The 15,210-nt window shown below is 45.3% G+C and overlaps 1 protein-coding gene across 2 annotated transcripts; it reads left to right on the top strand.

Moving 5' to 3' along the window:
• Positions 1 to 316: 316 nt before the first annotated feature.
• si:dkeyp-121d2.7 (zinc finger and SCAN domain-containing protein 21) lies at positions 317 to 7,539 on the top strand. Of its 2 annotated transcripts, none has more exons than XM_034181680.1 (5): positions 317 to 515; positions 880 to 1,200; positions 2,271 to 2,542; positions 5,953 to 6,064; positions 6,208 to 7,539. In XM_034181680.1, the coding sequence occupies exons 2-5, from the start codon at positions 897 to 899 to the stop codon at positions 7,209 to 7,211; spliced, it is 1,692 nt and encodes a 563-aa protein (XP_034037571.1). In that variant the 5' UTR covers positions 317 to 515; positions 880 to 896; the 3' UTR covers positions 7,212 to 7,539. The 2 variants fall into 2 exon arrangements, with proteins under 2 accessions (XP_034037571.1, XP_034037570.1); XM_034181679.1 differs by having other exon boundaries at positions 6,169 to 7,537.
• Positions 7,540 to 15,210: the final 7,671 nt, after the last annotated feature.

The following is a 15,210-nucleotide window of genomic DNA, read 5'->3' as shown; positions in this document are numbered from 1 at the left end:
TATTAGACGGAAATCCAATCCAATAAGTTAGTTTTTTGAGTTCTCAAAAAACTAACTAACTGGTAACTACTCATGAGTAGTTACTTCACCACTTGACACCAGTAAGTCTACCTCGATGCGGTCGTCATAAAATTACCTGCAAAATTTTAAATAAATATAAAAGTGGCTATCTAAATCCAAGAAAGTAGCACTTTAGTGTTTTTATTTCCTTGTAGAAAACCTCACGCTCCCGTCGTGCAGATACCCTTATTTTTCAGGGTGCGCTTGCTCGTATGTGTCGGGTAGTTACGGTAACACGCATGCGCAGTGTTGTCAAGCATCAGTCGGCAGCGCTGCTGCTGCTGCTGCTGGAGCCGAGAAAGAAAACAGTAGCTGGGAGAGAAAGGGCAGAAGTTAGATGGCGGTTTCCTTTATCGCCGTGGTTCTGTGCTTACCAAACGCCAGTCAGCTGAGTCTGGATCCGTAAATCACAGTATAATTTGCTGTTTTACATATCCTGGATTCGTCTTAAAACGGTGCGTATGCAAAGCTAAATTAGCCGGGCTGCTAGCATGAACACTTTGGAGCTTTATGTCATGTGGGATATGTTCCTCTTTCTAAATACGTGTCGAGCATAAGAGTTAAAGATCATCTGTTATAGGTTGTATGTTGTTTGATGATCTGAATCATATAAACTGGCGAACAGGCGTGTTTAATTCCAGTAACAGATTGAATATTTGCTGTGGAGATCACAGCTGCTACCTAATGAGAAATGTTTTCAGAATGATCTTCCAAGTGTGGATGTCAAACCTTTGGTGCAACTGTGCGGGATACAGTTATTAAAATGATTTTGTGATCATGATCTGTTGGTGTAACGTTCTTTTTTTAAATCATCACCAGATCTGGGTCTTGCAGCTATGATGGAAGAATCTGTGACCACCTTCGAGACCCACCTGACGGCTGTCATGGACAGTCTCATCCGAGCATCCGTCTGCGAGATCACCAAACTGTTCCAGGAGACGGTGAATAACTACCTGGTGGAGCTGTCCCTCAATCGGAAGGAGAATGATGCCCTCAAGCTACGTTTGAAGCTGACGGAGAATAAACTGAGAACTGAACGCAAGTACGGAATGGGCTGGGCTGCCAACCGCCGCAACGCCAGCTTGGCAGCTGCTGAGGAAGGAGGTAGAGGACGGCAGAAACGGAAAGTTGAGATGTCCCGTAAGTGTTTCAAGGATGTTGTCGATTACAAACATTTTGAATGTTTTAAATGTGTGTCGTTTTCAGTGTGTGGTCGTTAGCGTTTATCATGTGAAAAACAGGGAATTGGGTTATCGCTGTGAAGTTGAGGCTTATGTGAAGACGCACTTGTTTTGTTGGAAACCATCTGCCAGGAGCTGATCTCTCCCTCCCTCCTTCCTCTCTCCCGCCTCCACCTCCTCTTCATGATCACTGCCGCTGTCCTTCACCTCCCCCTCTCCTCTCTCTCCACTGCATTCTGTCCCTCCCACTCCTGTGCTTACTGCACACTCTTTTTCTCTCCCTCCCTTCCTGCCTTGCTCCTCTCCTCTCCTGCCCCCGCCTCCTTCACTCCTCACTCTCTGTTTCTCTCTGTGTTCCTCTCCAACTCTCCTCCTCTTTCCTCTCCTTTCTCCTTTGCGCTCTCTCCACTCCTGCCCACTCCCTTTTCCTGTGTTACACACATTCTCCTTTTCCTCCTCCACTCCTCTCCGCCTCCACCACCCACATAATTATATTCTCGCTCTCTCCTTCCATTTCTCCTCTCTTGCCCATCTTCTCACCTCTTTCTCTTCTTTCTCACTCCTTCCACATGTCCTCCCTTTCCTACTTCATCTCCTTCTCCTCTCTCTTTCCCCTGAGTCCCCCACCAACTGCACTTCCTTTCTTCTCTGCCTTTGTCGCTCCTTTCTCCCTCTCACATCAACCTTGGCTTCCTTCTCTCCTCCTCCCTTCTTTGCTTTTATACCCCTCTGTTTTACTCATTCATCATGGTTGCTCCTTCTGTCTCTCCTCCCTTTCTTCACTCCCTGTACCTCCACCCCTCTTTCTGGCTGCCTCTCTAAACCTACTCTCCTTCCTTCCTTTTCTCCTTTGCTGTCTCTCTCCTGGTACCACAATCATCTCCTCCCACTTATCTTGCTCTCACATTCTCTCTCTACATGTCTCCCCACTCATATTTCATTCTCTCTCCTTCCTGTCTCTATGTGTGCACCCCCCCCGGTCTCCTCCTCCTCCCGCTCTTCCTTCTTCATTTCCTCTCTTCTCTACAGGAGCCAAGACAAAAAAGGGCCCAGCAGCAGCCTATAGCAAATGCTGGCCTGGAGGTGTGTGGGAGGAAGGAGGAGGTGGTGGCAGTGGTGGGGGTGGAGGAAGTGGAGGAGCGTTGGGGATGGTATCAGGAAGAGGAGGGAAGGAGACCAGGGACATGTACCTCATCCAGTTCCCAGGGGAAGAAGAGGATGAGGGAGAAATGGCAGAGGATGAAGAGGAGGAGGGAAGCCTCAGTGGTGAGGGGGAGGAGACGGCCAACATCAAAGAGGAGGTGAGGGAGATGGCTTTCTCAGAGGAGGAGTAGGAGGAGAAGGTAGCACAGTGTCTCTGCATTGTTCAGCAGCTTCGAATAGAAACAACCTGCAGAGAGAAAACAGTTCGACTGCACAAGAGAATTTAATTTGAAAATGTTCTGCTGTCAGATTGTTGCACAGACTTATTGGAGGAAGGTTACTGATGGAGATATTTAGCTACCAGAGTTGCCTATCGACACGAGGTCTCCAGAATTGAATTATAGTGAGATTTTTGTTTGAAAACCTACTGATGGAAGTGAAAAGCTTTCTGTTGTACTGTTACTTTGTGCAACAGCTTTGATGCTGCTCCTGTAGTTTAACAGCCATTTTAACAAACAAAAAAACAAACTGGTTTTGCAAGGCTCCACAATAAGGCTCACCTGGTTGCTGGGGACAAGTAAAGAGCCACATCAGGCAAGAAAGATCAATGACCCCACCTGGCTGATCACCAGCTTTTTTGATAGAGCTGATGCATTGTGACACAGCCGATGAAAGTAACTAGCAGTGAGATATGTCGCTACCTTTGCATCTTATGCACAATTCTGTCCTGGGCAGCCTGAAAAAAAAATGGCTGTGTTCAACGAGATTGAGTGCAAGCGTAATTTAAATTACAGTGTTTTCCAGAGTAGAAGCCACAAGTTTGTTTTACTAGTTTGGGAGGTTCTGTGACTTATCTATCAAAACGTCATGTTCGTTAGTGTTATTGGGCACCATAGTCTCGTTTGAGGGTGGGCGATAAAGGGGTTAAATGAAAGAGCATATGACACAAAAATTGTACTTCTGGGGACAGCCCAATTATCATTATGCACATTAAATGTCATTAAAATTTACCAGCACAACCTCTCCCATTTGTATTCTCTTCCCTTCTCCACTTGTGAAGTGATGCTGTGTTTGTGTTGAGCACTGTGTTGAGCAGGCTGTACCCAGAAGTGGTCAAATCCCGCTGCCCCATTAACGATTTATGTAGAGCTTTTCAAAGAATCAAATCATGAAACAAAGGGACATTACAACAGTGTACAAAAGGAGTTAATTTGCGTGGCGACAGAGGATGAGGGCAAAATACAGATGATGTATGTTTGTCGTAGGTTTGACAGCAAAGTGGGGATCGTTTTTCAAAGGTATGCAGAGTTCTGGTGCCTGTTGAGAATTGCAGCTCCTCTCGGGAACATGCATAAAGTGGAAACTAGCAGACATCAGTGATTGTTAGGGCAAAGTACAGCTTGAAAACGATGTAGTCTAATTATTGACAATAGATTTTCTTTAGTCTAGTTTATGAATGTTTAGAGTTAAGAGACTGAGATAATCTTGAAGGGCTTTGTTTGAATATTTCTGAAGGCACACCCTTCACTTCTTGATCAGTGTCATTTGAGACGGTTATAGAAAAGTTTTTCACAATTCTACAGTGATGTTTTCAAATGCAAACTCAGTGGATTTCAGATTTCAAGTTGAGGTTGATGAAATAAAGTGCGCTGCTGTTTGAGTCCTTCAGATTTATTTGATGTGTTCTTTTGAGTGGATTGAAGCTGTCAACTAATGAACAGACAGAATATGTCCAATATGTATTTCACCATTTAATTTACGCATCTCCAGGAAAAAAATAGTAGTAACATGAATACAGATTTTGTAATGCTGCGTTCACACCAGGGCCATGCGATGCCACAGATTCGCGTCCCTCGCCTGGTGATGGATGCGCCATCATTGCCCGGTGTGTTAGTTTGCTTTCGCTGTGAAAATTCAGCCCAATGCATCATCAAATAGGAGGAGGAACTTCCATTCCACTCGCCATCAAGTCAGTATGATGGATGTGGATCACATGGAGTGAGTTGCTGTGCTCTATTTGTTGTGGAAAGCTGACAAATGTCGCCAGCGGCGCCGTCCCTGGGTTCACAACATCCTCATGAGACGTTCCCAATTCGGGGAGTTTCATTATTGCTGCAGGAGCTGTGTCTGGATGATGGCCGCTTTCAGCCGTACATCCGCCTCTTCAGGACCCAGTTTGAGGACCTCTGTCCTGTTCGCGCGTGCACATGTGAACAATTGAAAAAAAAAAAAAAGCTGGCTGCTGCTGCAGTTCCTCGCTCTCCCCTCCAACTCTGTCATAATTGTGTTATAAACCAGTCACCGTTTGTTCTATTATACATCTGTGTAGTTAATAAAATTATCTTCACGGACGATTCGTTCGCACGCACATGTGAACAAAGGAAATAAAAAACTGGCTGCTGCTGCAGTTCCTCTCTCCCCTCAAACTCTGTCATAATTGTGTTAAATCAAGGACAAAAGGGACATAAGTCCTGCTCACAGGCTGGCTACCAGAGACAGGACATGTCCACATCAAGTATAAAGTCCAGACATCTCCACGTCACTACATATCCAGTCCCTGATTGTCATTGCGGCGCAACAATATGAAAAAGTTCAGATTTTTCAACTTGGGGAGGAGGGCGGCGCGATGCATTGCAATATTGCGCCACAAACGCGGCAACTGCTCAAAATCACTTTATTCACGTACATTGCGTCGCGTTGCGTGGCTTGGACTTTTGTGGCGCCACAGCGTGTCCTTCCATAGGGATTACATCGCAATCTCTCGCCGCCGTTGCTCGTGTGGCGTCCAGTGTGAACGCGGCATTACATCGATTCCTTCCAGGAGCTAGTGGTTTCATTGAACCAGTTACAGTAGGTCACTTGTTTGTATCCCTTTTTGGTGCTTTTTTATTTGTTCAGCAGAAAATGTAAATGTTATATAGTGCTATACAACATCAACAACATTAATAGTTTAACACAGTAGTTGCAGCACATGGTGTACGTTACCTAACACCTCAGTTGATGATCTTCTGCTGTGGGAGGTGGCAACCACTGCCGCCTTTCATACACACAGAAATGGCAGTGTTACTTGGGTCTGATGAGGACAAATAACTGCTTCAGCTTTGGATTCCTCTATGTGAGCGTGTTTGTACATATGGCTGTGTAACAGAGGCCAGCAGGTGTCGCTGTGCATATGTACTTAGTAAACCTCATTCCCAACAGCTCAAAAGGATTCTCTGGTCACAAAGCCAGAGCCCTGGGTTTTAGCCTTCTGGTTAGAGAGTCCGACTCCCATGCAAAGGAGCGTGAGTGCATATCCTGAGGGGAGCGATTGGGTGGAGTCATAACAACGCAACGCGAAGTGCAGCTGCTACAACTGCTCATGGACAGTTGTAGCAGGAGTGTCTACTGACCGGAACACGTGTGCAAAAGGGACTTCACTTAGAACACCTCATTGTTGCAGTATTTTGATATGCAGTCAGATGTTAAACTCTGGAATTGATCAATCTCTGGTGGGTTGAAATTACCCTCTGTGATGCCGGCTGCTTTCTGATGTGTGTTCTTTAACTGTCTGTGTGTCTGTGTGCAGTTTTCTGCAATGGATGGGTATCAACCTGCGTCTCTCCGATTAATCAAAGAGGCTTTAAAAATGGATCCTCCCAATCACAATCCACACGCTGACTCCAAAGCTCAAAGTGAAGGTAGGGAGGCTGCAGTCAAATGTTCAGCAAATCTCACATTATGAGAATGTAAAAATGATTGTTCACGTTACACTTCTCACGCTCTCTAAAACTTCACCCATCAGGTAACCTGTCAGATCGTCCTCCGTCCCTGCATCATCCGGGACAGCGAGAGGAGCACTGGGAGGTTGGTGCAACGGAACCATCAGAGGGGGGCATGACCATGGATGAGCTGAGGGGGTTGGAGTCTGCGCTGAGGGCAGAGAGGGGCCGGGATCAGACTGCCATGAAGGTATCCCGGCCTGTCAGCCCAGCCCCCGAGATAGTGCAAAGCAGCGAGATCAGGTTAATCCCCAAGTACATTGGTCTTGATGGCCTGGAGCAGGATGGGGAGATGGAACCTCAGCCTCCAACCCTGCAGAGAGAGGACCAGGCAGCACAGGGCAGGATCAAGGACAGTTTGAGAGTGGGCGGAGCAGAGCTGAGATCAGGCTGGTCAAAGAGGTTGCGTGAGTGCGACTCGGCTGCGGTCGCGCCTGGAGCAGCTGCAGCAGTGGAGCAGGTGGAGCCAGAACAACCTCCTCACCTGTCTGCTCCAGGGAGCATTGCAGAGAGCACGGGGGAAGAAGACGGCGGTGGAACCCTGCTCCAGTTCTGCCCCCAGTGTGGAGGAGGCTTTACTTCCGAAGCAGAGTTAGATGAGCACCCCTGTCCACTAGGAGGCGCCCATTTACAAAGCAGCGGAGGGGAGGGCGCAATTTTCCCTTGTGCCTCTTGTGGTAACACATTCAGCCATGCCTGGGCCCTTAAGAACCATGAGTGTGCCTGCGCTGCCGAGCGGCCGCACTGCTGTGAAATCTGCGGGAAACGCTTCACGCATTCACGCTCCCTGGAGCGCCATCATCTGGTGCACACCGGCGAGAGGCCGCACCGGTGTGCACAGTGTGGCCGCAGTTTCAGTCGTCTGGGTAACTTGGAGCGTCACCAGCGTATCCACACGGGCGAACGGCCGTACGGGTGCGATGCGTGCGGGAAACGGTTCAGTCGGGTGGAGTACTTAAAGAGACACCAACTCATCCACAGCAGCGAAAAGGCAGTGCTTCAGTGCTCCAACTGCGGAAGGAGCTTCAGCGACGTGGAGCAGCTGAAAAACCACCAGTGTTTTTAAAACGAAGGAAAGGAGCCGCCGAAGCCGCAAATCAGCTGAATGTGACAGAATAGTCACGATGAATGTGTCCGGTAAATGCTTGCCTTTTTCTCAGCGAGTTTGGATTTGCCTTTCTTACACTTTCTTCAAGGATCAAAACCTAATCTGACTCTCAAATAAAGGAGCAGATGCATTTGTGAATAATTTTCTTGGAGTTAAAATTTTTTTTTGGCATTTGCGTGCTTGTCTGGAAAAGAAATAAAACAAAATATGCGGCCATTTACCTGGAGTTTTTCTCAGATATAAATCTTTTACTTATTTATGATGCACAATGAATATACATTTTTAATGTTTATATTGTTAAATCACATGAAACCTCATGGCCTCATTTTTTTTGTATTTTGTATGTTTGTTCATCATCAATGAGAAATAAACATTTCAAGTCAGCACAAGATGCTCTTTAATTTTATTGTGAGTCAGTAGAAGGAAGGAGGGATGAAGATTTATAGTGGCAGAACCAGGTCCACAAGTATTTGGACATTGACGTAATTCTCTTGTCATGTTGCATCTATACACAACCGCAATGTAGTGAAATTAACTAGATTTTTTTGCTTTATCTCAAGGGGTTTAAGAAAAATATTGTATAAACTGATAATGAATTATGCCCATTTTTATCCACGGTACCCTCATTTTCAAAGCCATGACACAATGCAACTGTTTTCTGTTGCATCAGCAGTTATGCAGCTTCATGGTGAAGTGGCAAAGAGAATAACCATCAAAAGCAGATGAAATTTCAGCTCTAGTTTACCAGAAGGCACGTGGGAGATTTGAGATTACATTTGATTGGTTTTGTTGTATTCAAATGGTTCTTTGCTCCACTCCTTCATGAAGCTGTGACTGTTGATGCAACAGTTAAAAGTTGCACGATGCAGTTTCTCCAGTTTACTGTTAGTGTTTCATCATGAACATGAATATTCACAATAATACAATACTTAGTTTGTCGAAGTATTTGAATAAGATGGTTTATTCCATGTTTTTCTTCAACCTCTTGAATTACATTTCAAAACTACAAGCACATCTTGATTGTTTCCACGTGGTCATGTACAGAGGCAAAATGACAAAATTGTCAGTCCAAATACTAATGGACCCGGTTATTTTACAAGCTCATTTTTATCTATTTCAAACCATTGTGAGACTTTGATCAAACATGTTTTTATTTAAGTGGAAGAACTGCTTGTCAGTGTTGACATCAACAAGTGACCAAAGTTTTTGTTGTCACTGGCAGTTGCTGTGAAACAGACTGATCGTTGTGTTCAGCCTTTGTGACAGGATCTCCAATTTATCCAAACTCATCTCTGCCACGTCGTAGCCCCTCAGCCGGGCCTTTGCCTTGCCATTCACTGGTACAATCTCTTCACTACTCTGAGGGTCATTTCTTCCCACTGCTGCAAACGTGGGGAAGAACGGGCGCACAAATTTAGGAAGGCTGGCTTTGTCAGCGGGGCACACATTCCCAATAGACTCTGCAGATGCATTTCAATGTTTACCCAAAACTGGCTTTAAAAAGTTAATTTTGACAATGGTAAAGTAATTTGATTTTCAGTCTCATTTGGACCACTTTTAGTGGGATTCCACAATTGCCCTGGCAAGGTCAACCAACTGACAATCATTTAGATGAAGGTAAAGGTCAATGGGGACAAATGTCAGATTGCTGTAGTCCTGACTGTCTACGGGTACTATTACCCACTTTGTATTAAATATTGCAAATATACATTTTAATGCAAATTTTAAGTGGCTACTACATTCATGTCTGATCATTCACACGTTATATGAAATCGATAGAAGTAACAATATTAGATGTTTAAGAACACTATTAGTCTTACAGGGGGTGATTGAGAAGTTTTTAGCCTGACCCAGAAAAAGTAGGATGTGGTTCTCCATATTTTGCATTCTGAGAAACCAACATTTATTAAAGTTACACCCAGTGAGTCAAAGGTTCACACATTTTCAAGACATGTTGGTTGCCCTATGCTAATAGCATGGGGCTGAAATTTTGACATTGATATCTGATCTTGATGGTTGACTGGTCCTCACCAAAATCAAGTACTTTCTTCCAATCCATAGGTCTATTGTGCCCACCAAGTCTTGTCAAAATCAAATTATGCATTCTATAGCTATCGTGCTAAAATGCTAACATTGTTATATGGGCCCATGGTGATCACAGCAACGTACGCTTCAAGCAATTTATAAATGAAATAAGTACATATGTAAGTGGTGTGAAATTACTCAGATCAGAGGTGGGTGGCTCCAGCCACCCATGCCACCTATGCACACAGCCTTACCTGTGGTTCATACATCCATGTGTCATTGGGCCGTTTACCAGGTGCAGTGCTGAGAATGTACGCAGAGTACAAAGGTGTACGAGCCTGACGGTAATATAGGTTGGCGAAGTGGTACTGGTTTCTGTAGCGCTGACACATGGCCTGGTACCCGACTGCACTGAAACCATTTGGTGGAGTCTTCTTGTAGAAGAACTGAAGGCAGTGAGAGAAGTCACCGATCTCTCCAAAGACAGAGGCATCAAAACAGGTTAAAAGAAGAAACAGCAGAGCTCCAGTGGGAGACTGAAGCATCGGCGATATCCTGGGCCCCAAATCGCCTCTCAAACAACTGCTGGAGAAATCAGACTGAACAGTGTTCTCTCTTATTATTTTTCTTTTTTGTTTCAATCAGCAGATTTTAAAAGCAACAAAACACATTTACCGTCTCTGTTCAGCCTTCAGCACTGAACTGTCTGGTGCTGTAGTAGCTCATATATATTACCCCCCCCAATACGATTACTGTCAAACTTCTCCTGCTGATCCAAGTAATATGTGAAACAGAAACTGCAAAGAAGTGACTGCTCAAACATTTTCCATTTATTTTTAAACTCGGAGATGGTATGTGGGCGGCTGAAAGGAGGTACTGCTGGCCCACCACCAGATGGCGCCCTGCCATATTGGCATCTTTTGGGCTCTGGAGGGCGCACTGGCCTTTTTTGGTTCTACCAGGTGCACCGTTAGGCTGGCAGCTGTTTTCCCATCATCATCATCTCCATAAAAGCCTGGGAAGGACACCATAACTCTGCCGAGTTATCAGCTTACCTTACAGGTAAACTATCTCAGCCGTTTTGTGCCGTTCGCACATTCATTGTAACTGAAGTTTTTGCAGTTGTGATTTATACTTGCAGCTTGTAGCCGAGTTTGTGGAAGTTGGAGGAGTTGGCGTCTCCACTCCTCACTTCTGACTTACTGAGTATAACCTTTGACACTGCACGTCCTCCAGTTTTTCCTCTGCACTCTGGGAGTATCTGGGTTTATTCCTCCAAGAGGATAACTGTGAGTTGCTGACAGTTTGCTGGGTGAACACTCACCCACCCTGTTTTTTGCTCCTGCCAGCAGTACCGGTCCAGCAGCCTCAGACGGTGGCCACCTGGGGGAGTCAGGTCTTGGCGGCTCGGGTGTATTGCAGGCCTCCGGTTGGCGGTGGGGCTTCGTGAGTTCCGGCTCTTCTCTGGATAGGTGACTCCTACCCTCGGGCCTGCCCACGTGTCACCATTTTGTTGTGAAATGGACTAAGCATATTTTGACCTTTGTTTGCCCTTTGCATAATAAATTGTTATTTGTTCGTACTCCTTTTGACCGTTCATTTACGCCCCCTAACGTGGGTCCGTGCATTCACTTTCCCAACAGGATAACTCGGCCACGCCATGGACTCTGAGGGGCATTTCACCACCAACTGAACAATCAATGGAGATGCAAGGTGCGTAGGCTCCATCAGGAGGTGCGCTGGGTGAGCTGCAACACATTCTCACCAACCTCACTGCTCGGTTGGATTTGTTAACCGAGCAGAACATTCACCTCAGCCGTAGAATGGAGGCTCTCACCGCGCAGGTTGAGACGCGCGTGTCAGGCGCAGCTGCAGCCACTCCTCCTCCTGTGGATCTGTCACTTAACAGAAGGTCCAGTGGTTGTTCAGAGGTCTCCCCCCTCGTCACCCGAAGCTTACATTAGCCCCCCGGAACCGTACAGGGGTTGTGTCGAAACGTGCGCAGACTTCTTGATGCAGTGTGCGCTCGTTTTCTCACAACGGCCCGTGATGTACGCGTCAGACCACAGCAGGGTGGCTTATGTGATTAATTTGCTTCTGGGCGAGGCTCGCGCCTGGGCTACGGCGCTCTGGAAGCAGGACTCTCGGCTCTTTTCAACATATACTGGGTTTATTAGGGAATTTCGACAGGTGTTCGATCATCCCAATAGAGGCGAGTCTGCTTCAAATATGCTGCTGTCAGTGAGACAGGGACGACGGAGTGCTGCTGATTACGCAATCGACTTTTGTGTTGCGGCAGTGAGGGCCGGCTGAATTCAGTATCACTCTGCACCGCCTTTGTAAATGGGCTGTCTCCGGCCCTGAAGGAGCATCTGGTGGCTAAGGGTCAGCCGCGGGATTTAGACAGGCTTATTGATCTAGGCAGGGGTGGTGGCCAAGTGGTTAATGCGCTTGGTTTCAGTTCAGAAGGTTCCGGGTTCAAATCCCACCCCTGCCACATTTCTCCATATAATGTGGAGTTGCGTCAGGAAGGGCATCCGGCGTAAAACTTGTGCCAATTCAACATGCAGATCCACCTTGGATTTGCTGTGGCGACCCCAAGTGCAAACAAGGGAGCAGCCGAAGGGACTTACTATTCGTCTTGACAATCTGTTAGAAGAATACAAGCGGGAGCGAGACGAAGGGTGTGCCGTCCCTCTCCCTTCCAGATCTGAAGCAGCACCGTCCTCTCTCCGCTCCAAATCTCGAGCTTTCCGTGTAGCACCAGCTACCCCTGCTGACGAAGCTATGGACACGAGCAGGGCTAAAGTAAAATCAAAGGATAGACAGAGGAGGCTGGCCCATGGAGAGTGTTTTTTTTTTCTTCTGTGGCTCGAGTAAGCATGTGCAGAAAAACTGCCCCAAACGGTTAAAACTCCAACGCTCGCCCTAAGAGACTGGGTGAGCCATACTAATCTCACAGGTTCAGCGCCTCTACTGGTGGTTGGCTCTCACTGCGGTATTGTATCACTTCTTGTTCTGGAGCACAGTGGTGTTTTGCTGTATCTGTTAGCTGTTTAATCTGCGTAGTTAGACTGATCTAGATAATGATTTATTTCAGTGTAATCTTCACATGCCTTAATTAAAGCACTCTCTCTGCTGAATCACCTAAATTATTCACACATTATTCACTTTGTGTTTTTAGGAATCTGCTAGCTTAGCGCAGCTACTAGCTCTTAGCCGGTTTAGCATGGAGGCTTCTCCTGTCTCTCCCACACTTTTCTGCGCTGGGTGTGAAATGTTTAGTTATTCCTCGGCCTCCTTTAGCAGTAACGGTACTTATAATAAGTGTAGCTTGTTCGTAGCTTTGGAGGCCGGGCTGGGTGAATTGGAGACTCGGCTCCACACCTTGGAAAATCCTACAGCTAGCAAGGCCCCTGTAGTTGGTGCGGACCAAGGTAGCTTAGCCGCCGTGAGCTGTCCCCCAGCAGATCCCGAGCAGCCGGGAAAGCAGGCCGGCTGGGTGACTGTGAGGCCAGAGCAGGCAACATTGAAGGAAATTTGAAACTGCTGGCTAAGGCTAAGCGTAAATTTGGTAAGATTGTAATTCACGTCGGCAGTAATGACACCCAGTTACGCCAATCGGAGGTCACTAAAATTAATTGAATCGGTGTGTAACTTTGCAAAAACAATGTCAGACTCTGTAGTTTTCTCTGGGCCCCTCCCCAATCGGACCGGGAGTGACATGTTTAGCCGCATGTTCTCCTTGAATTGCTTTGGTGTCCAAAAAATGAGGTGGGCTTCATAGATAATTGGCAAAGCTTCTGGGGAAAAGCTGGTCTTGTTAGGAGAGACGGCATCCCTCCCACTTTGGATGGAGCAGCTCTCATCTCTAGAAATCTGGCCAATTTTATTAAACCCTCCAAATCGTGACTATCCAGGATTGGGACCAGGAAGCAGAGTTGTAGTCTTACACGCTTCTCTCCCCCTGCCATCCCCCCAATACCCCATCCCCGTAGAGACGGTGCCTGCTCCTAGACCACCAATAACCAGTAAAAATCTATTTAAGCATAAAAATTCAAAAAGAAAAAATAATATAGCACCTTCAACTGCACCACAGACTAAAACAGTTAAATGTGGTCTATTAAACATTAGGTCTCTCTCTTCTAAGTCCCTGTTAGTAAATGATATAATAATTGATCAACATATTGATTTATTCTGCCTTACAGAAACCTGGTTACAGCAGGATGATTACCCCCGAGTCACACTGTCAGAATGCTTGAAGCACGGGTCGAGGAGGAGGATTAGCAGCAATCTTCCACTCCAGCTTATTAATTAATCAAAGACCCAAACAGAGCTTTAATTCATTTGAAGGTTTGACTCTTAGTCTTGTCCATCCAAATTGGAAGTCTCAAACCAGTTTTATTTATTATTTATCGTCCACCTGGTCGTTACTGTGAGTTTCTCTGTGAATTTTCAGACCATTTGTCTGACTTAGTGATTAGCTCAGATAAGATAATTATAGTGGGTGATTTTAACATCCACATAGATGCTGAGAATGACAGCCTCAACACTGCATTTAATCTATTAGTAGATTCAGTTGGCTTCGCTCAAAATGTAAATGAGCCCACCCACCATTTTAACTGTACTTTAGATCTTGTTCCGACATATGGCATAGAAATTGAAGACTTAACAGTATTCCCTGAAAACCCCCTATTGTCTGATCATTTCTTAATTACATTTACTTTAATGGACTACCCATCAGTGGGGAATAAGTTTCATTACAGTAGAAGTCTTTCTGAAAGTGCTGTAGCTAGGTTTAAGGATATGATTCCTTCTTTATGTTCTTCAATGCCCTATACCAACACAGTGCAGAGTAGCTACCTAAACTCTGAGTGAGAGATTATCTCGTCAATAGCTTTACATCCTCATTGAGCACAACTTTGGATGCTGTAGCTCCTCTGAAAAAGAGAGCCTTAAATCAGAAATGCTTGACTCCGTGGTATAACCCACAAACTCGCAGCTTAAAGCAGATAACCCGTAAGCTAGAGAGGAAATGGTGTCTCACTAATTTAGAAGATCTTCATTTAGCCTGGAAAAAGAGTCTGTTGCTCTATAAAACACCCTCCGTAAAGCTAGGACATCTTACTGTTCATCACTAATTGAAGAAAATAAGAACAACATCAGGTTTCTTTTCTGCACTGTAGCCAGGCTGACAGAGTCAGAGCTCTATTGAGCCAAGTATTCCTTTAACTTTAACTAGTAATGACTTCATGACTTTCTTTGCTAATAAAATTTTAACTATTAGAGAAAAAAATTATTCATAACCATCCCAAAGACATATCTTTATGTTCGGCTGCCTTCAGTAATGCTGGTATTTGGCTAGACTCTTTGTCTCCGATTGTTCTGTCTGAGTTATTTTCATTAGTTACTTCCTCCAAACCATCAACATGTCTATTAGACCCCATTCCTACCAGGCTGCTCAAGGAATCCCTACCATTAGTTAATGCTTTGATCTTAAATATGATCAATCTAACTTTATTAGTTGGCTATGTACCACAGGCTTTTAAGGTGCCAGTAATTAAACCATTACTTAAAAAGCCATCACTTGACCCAGCTATCTTAGCTAATTATAGGCCAATCTCCAACCTTCCTTTTCTCTCAAAAATTCTTGAAAGGGTAATTGTAAAACAGCTAACTGATCATCTGCAGAGGAATGGTCTATTTGAAGAGTTTCAGTCAGGTTTTAGAATTCATCATATTACAGAAACAGCATTAGTGAAGGTTACAAATGATCTTCTCATGGCCTCAGACAATGGACTCATCTCTGTGCTTGTCCTGTTAGACCTCAGTGCAGCTTTTGATACTGTTGACAATAAAATTTTATTACAGAGATTAGAGCATGCCATAGGTATTAAAGGCACTGCACTGCAGTGGTTTGAATCATATTTAT

The sequence above is a fragment of the Thalassophryne amazonica genome, chromosome 11 (assembly GCF_902500255.1).
Source record: "Thalassophryne amazonica chromosome 11, fThaAma1.1, whole genome shotgun sequence".
Lineage (NCBI taxonomy): Eukaryota > Metazoa > Chordata > Actinopteri > Batrachoidiformes > Batrachoididae > Thalassophryne > Thalassophryne amazonica.
The sequence above is the reverse complement of the archived record's forward strand: the minus strand, read 5'-3'. Positions and strand labels throughout refer to the sequence as shown.

Coding starts and splice junctions, on each gene's coding strand:
- si:dkeyp-121d2.7 (XM_034181679.1), top strand. CDS start 897: ATGATGGAAGAATCTGTGACCACCTTCGAGACCCACCTGACGGCTGTC. Junction 2,543..5,952: donor CGGCCAACATCAAAGAGGAG/GTGAGGGAGATG, acceptor GTCTGTGTGCAG/TTTTCTGCAATGGATGGGTA. Junction 6,065..6,168: donor CTCCAAAGCTCAAAGTGAAG/GTAGGGAGGCTG, acceptor TTCACCCATCAG/GTAACCTGTCAGATCGTCCT.